The sequence below is a fragment of the Cotesia glomerata genome, linkage group LG9, assembly GCF_020080835.1.
Source record: "Cotesia glomerata isolate CgM1 linkage group LG9, MPM_Cglom_v2.3, whole genome shotgun sequence".
In the NCBI taxonomy this organism is placed as follows: domain Eukaryota; kingdom Metazoa; phylum Arthropoda; class Insecta; order Hymenoptera; family Braconidae; genus Cotesia; species Cotesia glomerata.
The window spans coordinates 4,918,251-4,931,339 of NC_058166.1; the positions used below are offsets into that span (position 1 = coordinate 4,918,251).

Genomic DNA, 13,089 nt, shown 5'->3' on the forward strand with positions numbered 1-13,089 from the left:
GTATAAATTACTTTTATAATATATCATTTTGGAAAAAGGAGAACCATATAATTAAATAAAATTTTGCAACCTCGAAATACCGTTCTGCTTACAGTAAACACAGTCGGTAGTCTGGCGCTCCGTTTACAACGGATTTGAACGGAACTTGGCGCCAGATTCTACCGAATCTGTGGATTGGTGACACCCAGATCTTGAGAGTGTCAGTTCATCGCGACTTGGGTGTTGTTTTTGACAATAAGCTAAACTTTCAACCTCACATCAATGCAGTGGTTATCTCCTCGTGGAAGATGTTAGGATTTGTAAATAGATCTAGCCGTAACTTAATCTCAATCAAAGCCATTAAATCTGTATACTTTTCCCTGGTTAGATCGCGTCTCGAGTATGCTGCGGTGGTCTGGTCTCCTATCTTTGATGTTCACATCAATAAGATCGACAAAGTTCAACACAAATTCCTTGAATTTTTAGTATGGAAAATTGACCGAATTTACCCTAAACCGGGCTCGGATAAGGAAGAACTTTGTCGTAGATTTAAAATGCTTTCTTTAAAGGACCGCCGACTATGTGCCAGTGCTATTTTCTTGACGCGACTGATACAGGGCAAGGTTGATTATCCGAGACTTCTAGAATCAATTACTTTCAGAACTCCGACCTGGAGAAGTAATGTTCCCTTTCAACTTCCACTAACGAGTACTAACTTCGCTGCATCTGCTCCTATTTATCGTTTAATGTATGCTTTTAACTTGTTTTATAAAATTGATAACAGCCTTGACATCTACACGATAAATCATGTTGGCTCTCTTGCAAAACTTTGTTCCTCAATTGGACACTGACTTAGTGCATCCTATCTAATTGTTAATTACTATCAAATAATATATGATCAATTTATCAGATAAAGCATAGACTTACTACTATTAATTTTATATTTAAGCTTTACTATAATAAAACAATTGTTATATTCATTTCTTTTTCTATGGAACCCAATTATTGGCATTGCTGTAGGGTTCAATGTACTGTTAAAATAAATAAATAAATAATAAATAAATAATTTATTTGTTACAAAAATTCTTAAAATTATCAAATATCCGCTAAATTAATTATTATACATTTTTAATGTCACTAAAAATTCTCTCAACGGATACATTTGAAAATGGTAAAACTTGTAATAAAAAGTATGTAACTTTTTTTAGATTTTTAAAGAATAGTTCACCATTAATGGTAAAATTAATTAGCATTTTTTATATTAAATTTGATATCTTAAGATTTCCCTCCAATAATCTTCGGAGTCTAAATTTACATAAATATTGAAATCAGTCAAATCCAACAACGCGTGTCGATTCCATTTATTATCTAACTCTTGCAGTACAATATTTTTACAATACTCCATCTTGATTAAGCTGATTACCTGACTTTACCCACCCAAATCTAATTACCCGTCGACTTACCCATTCGATATCGAATTACCCGAAAAATGGGTAATTACCCGAACATTGGCAACACTGGTTCGAGGTAATAGGTACAGACACATACAAATAAAGGCGCTTCTATCACTGCAGTCGACTAAGAAAATCGCAGTAATACACGCACACGCGGTTTTTCGGTGCCAATTACTGCGTCCTTAAATAAATAAATTTTAGTGATCAAAATGTAATTTTTATTAAATTTTTTATTTTAAAAAAGGGTTATCTAATTTCTAAACGCAAAAAATATAATAAGTAGGTCATTTATGTAAAGAAAAAGACTTTTTACGTATCTCTTTTCGTACTGAAATTCTCAAAAAAGATATAATTATATGACACTGAAGTTAGCAGACGTTTAAAAATTTTTGATTTTTTTTATTAATTAAATTATAACTAAAAAGATATTTTTAAAAAATTGCACTTATAGTTTTTAAAGTTTTTTACATATGGAATTTTTTTTTTAATTGTTTAATTGAAATTTTTCAAATAAAAAATTTCTAGAAATTTTTCAATGTCGGCTAAATTCATTTTCATATAATTATTCACTTCTGTTACTACTTAATTTTTATTAATTAATAAAAAATTGAATAATTGTCATACGTATAAAACCACTATGCAGTTATTTTCCGAAAGGTTTAAATTAACAGAAATAAATTTTTTATAATCAAAAAAGTTATAACCCATTTATTGATAACCCTGATTAAAAAGAAGTATTGAGACAAAGAAAAAAATATTGGTTTTCTAGTCAATCCCATACTTTTCAATACTTTTTTCTTTGTCTCAATACTATTTTTTATTCAGGGAAGGTAATATTACCTTTTAAAGCCCCAATTATTGACACTATAATAGATAAAGTCATGATTTGATTTTTTTTAAGCAATCAAATATCAATATCGTTGAATTTTGTTTGTGGTAATGTCTCAAGTAATGTTTTTACTAATCAATTTCTTTTTTTAAAATGATAATCAGTGATATTTACTTATTAATTTTAAATAATTAAATCGAGTATCCGGATACACCAATTATTGGCAAGTTAAAAACCTGATTGATCTCATTATTGACATATTTTAGCCCCAATTATTGACACCTATACTGCGCATGCGTCGAATCATCTGCTTATTCTTATTTATCGAAACTTATTATTAAATAATAAATATAATCAAAGCTTATTAAGAATAGTTTCCATAAATGATTAATTACTTTTAAAAATATAAAAATTAATTTAAAAATAATTTATTGAATCAGAAGAGTTCAAACTCTTACAGTAAATTTTTTAGATTAAAGTAAAAGAAAAAGCGCTATAGCGCTGTCGACTGGCTGTCAATATGAGATTCAACATAAAAATTATGAACTAGTTATCGACACCCATTATTTAAATATTATAAAGCATACAATTAATTTCGATTATTCAATTTTATAAATTTTTCATATATTGTTGATTAAAAAAAAAAAAAATCATATAATTAGATGAAGAAATTAATTTAAACTCGGCATTTAAAAAATATGCTTTTCTAACCAAAGTTGTTAAGAAAATAGACACTCATACGCTGGTTTGATGATAGGTGCTAATTTTATTTTTTTTTTAATAATTAATATTTAATATTTTGAACTGACAGTAATTAATTATAATTTAATAAAAATTTATATGACAGTTATTCTTGTCACAGATAATTAAATATATTTTTAAATAATTTAGGGTGTCAATGTTTAGACCCCTGTCAATAATTGGGGATTTTACCTTAATTAAAAATATGTTAAAATGTATGATAAAAGTTAGTAGTCATTAGAGAATTTTTTAATTTTTTTTAACAAACAAATTTGTTCCAAAAAATTATTTTTAAAAAATTGCATTTTTAATTTTTTAAAATATCTACATGTCAATTTTTTTTGCCATAATTTATTTGCTATAAAAATTCTTAAAATTATTAAATATCTGCTAGATAAATTCTCATAAATTATTTTTAAAAAATTGCATTTTTTATTTTTTTAAATTTCTATGTCAATTTTTTTTTTTAATTTATTTTCATTAAAATGTTGATAAAATAAAGTTTTTATTTTACCAGTAGCTGTTTTAAAATTCCAGTCGGTAATGCAAACTTGACAAAAAAAAGGTATAAAAAAACTTAGCTGTGCGCAGGCGTAAATATAAATAACAATTCGCATGCGCAAAGCTCTAAATTTGGAGGGGCGTAGAAAAGAGGCCATATTGTACTGTTAAGTTGAAAGAAAGAAAAATAATTTTGTTGTACTATCATCCCGTGACCGTGAGTTTCAAATATTATTTAATTGTTTATTCCAATAAACTGAAGGTATAAAAATAAAAAAAAAAATAAAAAAATATTTTTATTACCTTTATTAATCATAATAATAATTAATAATTGTTAATTAATAATTGTTAGAGAGCAGGGGCAAGAGCGAGAGAAACTCGAGTAGACAAGAAAAGTTGACAAGGCAGAGGAGGAGTAAAAGAAAGAAGGTACAGGAACTAGTGCTCAAGTTTATTAGAAACATATACATATACTATATAAGAAGAATCATCATAGATTTTCCATTGAATATAAATATATACATATAAAGTGATATCTTTAATCAATTAGACGTCGATTTATAGCGCCATACATTCGTTTCATCGTCTAAAGTTTGTTGCTGACACAACGAGATGGGCACTAGAGATGACGAGTACGATTATTTATTTAAAGGTATTCAAAAAATTATTTTATTATTATTATTATCATCTTAAAAAATTATATTTTAATCGTAGACCTAAGTAATGAAAGTAAAAAAAATTCTGTCAGTCAATTTTATTTGCTTAGCAAATATTAATTAATTAATTTATTTTTTAATATTTAAAAATAAATAAAAATTGGAATCATTGACATTGAAGAGTGAAGACGCACGTCATGAAAACTGACGTTAGCTACGAGTTAACATGAGTGTCGTGAGTTAACGGACATGGACATACTCTATACTCACCGACTCATCCGTTGTATTTAACTGCTTGTACTGTATTATTTTGTTGTTCATTACTTATAAGTATATCAAATCACGATTTTATTGTGATTGTCATTCTAGATTTTTAAAATCAACTACAAAAATTGACATTATTTAATTTTTATATTTTTAATTAATTAATTTATTTATTTATTTTAACCCAACAGCCCAAAAGGCCAATAACAGAGTTTCTCAATTTTTACAAAGTAGAAGATTTCGACAAAGTGAAAAACATAATTAATAATATGAATCTATATGGGTGATTCTCTGTAAGGACATTTTAAATTTGTACAAAATTGTCCGACCAAATTATTTTTGATTTTATTAGAAAAAAAAATTAACAAGGCTACACAGAAAAAATAATTTACTTGAATCAAGTAAATAATTTTGAAGAATTTCATCTTCTTGATTTGAGTAGAAAAATTCTTAAACTAAAAAATTCTTCTTGGTTTAAGTAAATTTTACTTAATTCAAGAATTTTTCGTCTTAATCCAAGACACTGAAACTCTTCAAAATTATTTTCTTGGTTTAAGAATTTTTCTCTCGATTCAAGTTAATTTTTTTTTCTGTGTTCAAAACTATCAGCTTAATGATAATAAATACCCAGCCAATTGAATTTTTTTTTTTTTCGATATTTGTATATCTTTTGCCATATGACATGACAGGGGACTGTTTTTTTTTATCAAATTGAGAAAAATCAAGCAAATTATTTCAATGCATTCAACTTTTCAAGTTTTCAATGAATATTTACATTAATTAGAATAATATTAAGATTTATGGATTCAATTTTTTAAATAAATTATAAATAAAAATAGTTTCCAGGAGACTGAGTTTTGAAGTGGCCCAGACACATATTTCCAGAACAAACGATGTTTTGACACTAAATAAAATCGCGATAAAGCGCTAACAGTCCTATGATATTAACTCAAGACTAGTTAGGTCCTTATGAACCTTACAGAACATAAAATAGCACGCTAGACTTTTTTTTTTGGCTTTGAACTTCTGCCAGGGGACTGTTCTAAAACGCCTGGGACAAACTTTGGTTTAATGAATTTAACGAAACAAATTAATTTTTGGTACTTTTTATTGAAGCAGATTGTTAGTTAACTAATTAAGTTTATAAACATTATGGACCAAATTATATATTATAAACGAATAACTTAAAATTTGATCTTAAAGTTTCAATTTTGGGAAAGGGACAACCCAGGAGACTGTTATTTCGGTGGTTTACGAATTTATAGCAAAAAAACCAAAATTTATTTCATTTTAGTTTTCAATGCTCCAAATAGTAATGTTTTTTTACTTTCGTAATAAATTTTTTTTAGTAACAAAATAACAATTTTTCTAATAAAAAAATGCCCGGGACAGCAAAAAACATTCTTACAGAGAATCACTCATATAAACTAAAAAAAATTTTAATTTTAATCCATATAAATTAACATATGTTAACATAAATTCACTAAATGTGCAGAGTTACATTTATAATAAATTTCTTTTCACATTTTCGTTAGCCAGGATCTAAAAGTTAATATTAATATTAAATGTTCAGACTTTGTTACATTAAAACATTGTGCAACGTTCTAAATGTCATGAGTCTACGCTATCCAAAGCAATGATATCATCGTTCAGCCAACCCAATATTAACAATTACGATCAAATATAAATCTACTTTTTTTTTAATTATATTTGAGACTAGACATCATCATTATCTAAAAATTATATACTTAAGTGTAATGAGAGTTTATTAATTACCGTCATTACCTTGAAATATTTTAGTCTCACCTCGGTAAAAAAATGAAAATTGATAAAGTATTGTCCGTATCGTCAATTCAATACGATTGAATTATTCGGTCAAGACAAATATTGAGATAACGTATTTAAATAACATAAAACTTTTTAAATGTAATCAAAATTGATTGGTAAAATACGTAGGAAGATACCACCCGATTTACATATGACTAACGTATGTTTTTTTTTTTGTTGAACATACATTAGATATCTTAATTAACATTTATTCAATATTAATTTTTATACGTAAAATTTATCATTATTTTAAATAATTATTTTTTTTTTTTTACAGTGGTTCTTATTGGAGATTCTGGAGTAGGAAAGAGTAATCTATTGTCAAGATTCACCCGCAATGAATTCAACTTGGAGTCGAAGTCGACAATTGGAGTTGAATTTGCTACTCGTAGTATACAAGTCGATGGAAAAACTATTAAGGCCCAAATTTGGGATACTGCTGGACAAGAACGTTATCGAGCTATAACCTCTGCGTAAGTTTTTTTTATAACAGTTTTGGAATTATACCGAATATATTGGTCTTATGAAAAAAAATTTTTAAAAATTTAATTTTATAAAAAAAAATCTCTTGTAATTTTTTTATACGACTAATATTTTTATCGTAATTACAAAATTAAGACTTATGATAAAGTATTTAGATTTTTGTTAATAACGAAAATCTTAATTTTGAAATTACAACTTTCTTAATGGTCCTAAGAGAAAATGGTAAAAGACACTTTTTTTTTTTAATTAAATTTTGAACAACTTTATTTGAAAAAATTTTTTATACGACCAATATTTTTGCTTTAATATCAAAAATTTAGTTATTAATTGTTATTTTCAAATTAAAGCAGAAATTCTAGCCACAGTCATTAATAATTACTTTATCCGGATTAAAAAAAAAAAAAAATAACTAATTGAAGAAATGATACTGACACTAAAAGAAATCTGTTATTTTTTTAGATTTTTATAAAAACTAAATTATTATGAAAAAATTTTAATTAAAAAATTCCAAATCTAGAAATTAAAAAAAAACTAGCATCCTTGCAGTCACTGTGTGACTGCCGTGACTTTTGAACTATAAAAAATTAAAATTTTGCTTTATCAAATGACTTTTGTTAAATTGCACTGAACTCTCTTAAATATTGACGTTTTTAAAGATATAAGCTCATCCCGATGTTACACTCATAAAGAGCTTTCATTTGAGTACCCACATGCATTTTGATATATTTTTCATATATTCATATATATAAATATATAAAATATATGAAAAATTGATGTGGGTACTCAAATGAAAGGTCTCGATGAGTGTAACATCGGGATGAGCTTATATCGTTAAAAATATCATCAGTAGACGAAATACCCAGTCATTCCCCAATTATTGATATTTTTCAAAATATAAGCTCATCCCGATATTACACTCATCAAGAGCTTTCATTTGAGTACCCACATGCATTTTGATATATTTTTCATGTATTCATATATATAAATATATAAAATATATGAAAAATTGATGTAGGTATTCAAATGAAAAATCTCGATTAGTGTAATTTCGGAGTGAGCTTATATCTTTAAAAATGTCAATAGTTTACAAGATAAAGGTTATTTCTTAATTATGTATCTTGACCATCGGTGAGAATGTAATGAATCCTTGAAAAGGCACAAATTCAAGTCAGGACCTTTGCAATGACACTAAATTCCACTAAAAAAACCGATTTTATCATATGACTATCCTGCACAAAATTTTTCTTATTCTCTTAATAATATAGATTACTTATTTTTTTTTTTATATAATTAATTTTTAATAAACATCAGTTGATTTGTCAGACGTCTTTTATGAAGATCCAATTGTTTAAAATTTTTTTTCTCTAAATTTGTAAAAAATTATATGATAGAAAAAAATTTTTTTATGAGTTAATTTTTCAATTAAAAAAAAATTTTGTGAAAATAATGAAAAAAAATGTTTTTATTTTTTATTGAAAATTTAAATTAAAAAAAAAAAATAACTTCACGATTTTAAGTATTTGTTAAAATTTTAAAAATTACAATAAATATGTATATTAATTATTACAGATATTATCGTGGAGCTGTCGGCGCATTATTGGTGTATGACATAGCGAAACATTTAACATATGAAAACGTCGAGAGATGGTTACGAGAACTCCGAGATCACGCAGATCAAAATATTGTAATAATGCTTGTGGGCAACAAATCTGATTTAAGGCATCTTCGTGCAGTCCCAACTGACGAAGCAAAAGCATTTGCTGAGAGAAATGGTCTTTCATTTATTGAAACATCAGCCCTAGATTCTACCAACGTTGAAACGGCCTTCCAAAATATTTTGACTGAGATATACAGAATTGTCTCGCAGAAACAAATAAGAGATCCGCCTGAAGGTGATACCATTAGAGCACAAAATGTTGAACAGATTGACGTTAAACCGACAATGAGTTCGGATGGAATGCGTAAACAATGCTGCCAGTGACTCGCCGCACTGTATTCCACGTAATTTATATTTATATTGATCATTATTAATATTATTATAAAGCATTAATAAAATAATTAAATATTAATAGTAAATATATATGTTAATTTATAGAATCAGTAATACTAAAGGAGGAAAAATAAAAGTGGTAGCTGGTGATAAATATTACAGGTGTGTAACAGAACGAGAACTAAGACTATGTGTGCGGGCCTGTACTCTCGTATGCTAAGTAACGAGGATCTCCGTAGCCTCAGTTAAAACTAAACATACTTCGGGGGATGCTACAAATAATTAACCTTCAGGACACTGACATTTTTATTATAACATCTTTATTGTGATCGTGGGCGCACTTTCGAGCTATTTTACAATTAAATTCAATTGTCATGCTCGTACAGCGTACAACGAACAGTGTCCCTTTTAAATTTGTTTTGTTAAACCATCTCCTCAGCTCTCTCCTGAAATTTTTTTTCAACATCCATTAACAGTCTACAAATATATTATTATAAATATACATATTTATATTTATATCTACAATCGTGGTCATTAATTTAAGTATCTTTTTAATATTACTGGAAAGTAGCAGTTTGTAAACTAGAGCGTTCATTAATTCTAAATTTCAAAATTAGTTGATGATGTCAATTGTAAAACTAGTCGCAAATAAAAAATGATATTAATGAAATTAGCGAAATGAAAATTTCACCCAAAATAAATTCAGTCATTTATAAAATTAGCAGTTTCTAAATAACTCGTGAATCTTAAGCGGATCGACAAATCAAAAAACGTTTTGAGGCATCTAAAAAGAGTTCCATAAATTTAGTTTTTCTGAAAATTATAGCAGATTCGACCAACCCATTCAAAAGTTTAAAAACGGCTAATTTTACAATTCACAAAGTTTACAATCGACTAATTTTATAAGCTTCTGTAGTAAGAATTGGCTAAATTCACTTAGTCACAGATTTTTGTTTTTCGCTATTTTATAAATGACAATTTATATTTGGTGAAATTTCCATTTCGCTAAATTCATTAACAGCCGAGACCAGTGATTGCAGTTTCAATCGGCTTAGCGAAACGAATGGAAATTTTGAAAAAACGTTTTTAGAGATAATAGATAATTTAATAAACTATTTCACCACAAAGCGTTTTTTTCAAAAATTTCATTCGTTTCGTGAAACCAATCGAAACTGCAATTGCTCTGCTGTTGGGAGTGCGACAGAGATAGTTCCGTTGAACTCCGTGAGAGCAAAGCGAGAAAAAGATGGTCTCGCCTGTTAATATCATTTTTTATTTGCGACTAATTTTGCAAATGACATTATCAACTAATTTTCAAATTTATAGTTTATAAACGTTCGAGTTTACAAATGGCTATTTTCCAGTAAACTTAAAAACATACTTAAATTAATGACCACGATTGTACATATTTATATTTATATCTATATACATATATATGATGATGTGATTTTTTAAGCTATCAATTAACTCACTTCAATCATATATATAAATATAAATATATATTCATAATTGTGCCCAGGATTTTTGCCTTAATTTTAAAATAATAATTAATATCAAATTTTTAATATTAAAGCGAAAATATTGCTCGTATAAAAAAATTTTTCAAATAAAATTTCATAATTTAATTTTATAAAAATAATGTCTCTTATTTTTTCTTAAGACCAATAAAAAAAACCGTAATTTCAAAATTAAGATTTTTATAATTAGCAAAAATTTAAATCATTTATTATTAGTCTAATTTTGAATTGCGGCAAAAATATGACTCGCATAAAAAAATCATGAGACATTTTTTTTTAGAAAATTAAATTTTTAACTTTTGTTGAAAAAATTTTTTTATACACGGAAAGAATAAAATATCATCCCAGATTATACTCAGTGATATCTGTGGTGAAAAAAAATTTCAGATAGTAGCTAATATAATCCAGATTATACTGAGTTATATCTGAATTATACTCATTGTAATCTATTTCACCCAGTAATATCTCTGATTATACTGCGTAAGATTACACCTGATATAATGCGAGATAGTATCCTGTATAGTTTGGATTATACTCAGTATAATCTCGGATTATAATCAGTGATATCTCCGCTATTTTTTTCAAACGCTTGCGCACTTAGCATTATCATATCTATTGTGTATTTTAAATTGTTTTAACTACTATCTGAAATTCTTTTTCACCACAAATATCACTGAGTATAATCTGGGATGATATCCAGTGTTATCTTGTTCTTTCCGAGTAACCAATATTTTCGCCGTAATTTCAAAATTAAGATTTTTGTAATTAGCAAAAATTTGAATCATTTATTGAGTCTTAATTTTAATTGCGGTGAAAATATTAGTCGTATAAAAAAATTATAAGAAATTTTTTTTAGAAAACTAAATTTTGAACTTTTGTTTGAAAAATTTTTATAGGACCAATATTTTCGCTGTGAAATCTAAAATTTTAATAATTTTGGCAAAAATCTTGGCTCTATTCATAATATACAGACTCACATACATAGAAGACACGTAATACACACCATACAACATTATTATACATAATAAACACACCACATAATACATAAAAAAAAATATATGTTATAATAATAATTAAATGTTGTATTACCGCTTCTTTGTAATACATTATACAGTTATTATTCTCCGCATAGTGACGCGACTTATATTAACGAATTTTTAATAATAATTATAAATATATTTATCATGAAAATATGTGTAAGTACTTGTATGTCAATGCGGGCCCTTAGAATGTCTAAGAAATCCGTTCAATGATGAAAAAAAAAATCTTAATGTTCTAAAATCAAATCAATCAGAAATTAGTGTAAAATTTTAAAAATCTAAAATATCAGCAAAATTATGAAAAAAAAAAAGTTGGATCCTTGCTCACTGTCCGTCGCGTTCTTATGTAGTTACAACAAAAATTTAGACACCATGCTACCTGTGGCTTTTAAATTTTATTTTATTATTTTTTTTTTTAATTGTAAGAAGCTTTTTTTGAAGCTGTGCGAAAACTTGAGAATGGAAAAATAATTGTAATAATATTAATGATAATAATAATAATAATAATAATAATAACATAATAATAATAATAATATTAATTAACTTTAATGTCCGTTAAGCAATGAAGAAGATATTATTTTGATTATCTTATATATTAATTGTTTTCATTGCATATTTATAATTACAATCATCTCAACGGTGTCTAGAAATTTATTTGGTACATCGTAGCTAATAAAATAATTTCGTAGTAAATAAAATCACATTTAATGAACAGTAAGTTGTAAATTTAAATGTCTATGCTTTTGATCACTCCGCGAGATTAAAAAAAAAATCTAGTAATTTTTATGAATGCTTTAGGGTAAATACAAAAGCGTAATATTAAAGAAAAAGAAAACACCACATTATGTATAATTCTCTAACCATATTTTTAATCAATGTTATTATTTCAATAGTTGGAAAAGGTACAATACAGCTTACGAGCTAAGAAAAAAAAAATTTTAAAAACTAAATATATCCTTTTTTTTTTTTATTTTAATCCTCTAAACATGTGAAAGTAAATTAAGGAAAAATAAATTTTCATTTTAATTATCAAAAGTACGACAAAGTAAAAACCAACAATAATTTTCAAGTCTTTTTCATACGTACTAGCAACCTTGCAGTCACTATGTGACTGTCGTGACTTGTGAACTATAAATAAATAAAATTTTACTTTATTAAATAATGACTTTGGTTAAATTGCACTGTACTATCTTAAATATTGAAGTTTTTAAAGATATAAGCTCATCCCAATGTTACACTCATCAAGAGCTTTCATTTGAATACCCACATGCATTTCTATATATTTTCCATATATACATATATATAATATATATAAATATATCAAAAATTGATGTAGGTACTCAAATGAAAGGTCTCGATGAGTGTAACTTCAGGATGAGCTTATATTATTAAAAAATTCAATAGTTCACTAGATATTTGTGAAATTGTACTGTACTTGCTTGACTATTGACGTTTTTAAAGATATAAGCTCATCTTGATGTTACATTCATCGAAAGCTTTCATTTGAGTACCCACATGCATTTCTATATATTTTTCATATATACATATATACATGTATATAATATATATAAATATATAAAAAATTGATGTGGGTACTCAAATTAAAAGTCTCGATGACTGTAATGTAGAGGTCAGCTTATATCTTTAAAAATGTTAATAGTTGACAAGATACAAGGTCATTTCTTAATTATTGATATTTTTAAAGAAGTAAGCTCATCTTGATGTTACACTCATCAAAAGCCTTCATTTGAGTACCCACATGCATTTTGATATATTTTGCATATATACATATCGATATATATAACATA

At 26.3% G+C, this 13,089-nt stretch overlaps 1 protein-coding gene across 2 annotated transcripts; it reads left to right on the plus strand.

Annotated features, from left to right (window-relative positions):
* Positions 1-3,589: 3,589 nt before the first annotated feature.
* LOC123271476 (ras-related protein Rab-11A) lies at positions 3,590-8,899 on the plus strand. 2 transcript variants are annotated; one of them, XM_044737824.1, is made up of 6 exons: positions 3,590-3,721; positions 3,857-3,933; positions 4,069-4,156; positions 6,529-6,724; positions 8,304-8,735; positions 8,830-8,899. In XM_044737824.1, the coding sequence occupies exons 3-5, from the start codon at positions 4,117-4,119 to the stop codon at positions 8,713-8,715; spliced, it is 648 nt and encodes a 215-aa protein (XP_044593759.1). In that variant the 5' UTR covers positions 3,590-3,721; positions 3,857-3,933; positions 4,069-4,116; the 3' UTR covers positions 8,716-8,735; positions 8,830-8,899. The 2 variants fall into 2 exon arrangements, with proteins under 2 accessions (XP_044593759.1, XP_044593760.1); XM_044737825.1 differs by having other exon boundaries at positions 3,661-3,766.
* The last annotated feature ends 4,190 nt before the right edge of the window (positions 8,900-13,089 follow it).

Bases quoted from the DNA above. Each gene is read 5' to 3' on its own strand.
- LOC123271476 (XM_044737824.1), top strand. From the start codon at position 4,117: ATGGGCACTAGAGATGACGAGTACGATTATTTATTTAAAG. The intron at 4,157-6,528 runs GTATTCAAAAAA...TTTTTTTTACAG, and splicing joins GTACGATTATTTATTTAAAG to TGGTTCTTATTGGAGATTCT. The intron at 6,725-8,303 runs GTAAGTTTTTTT...TAATTATTACAG, and splicing joins TATCGAGCTATAACCTCTGC to ATATTATCGTGGAGCTGTCG.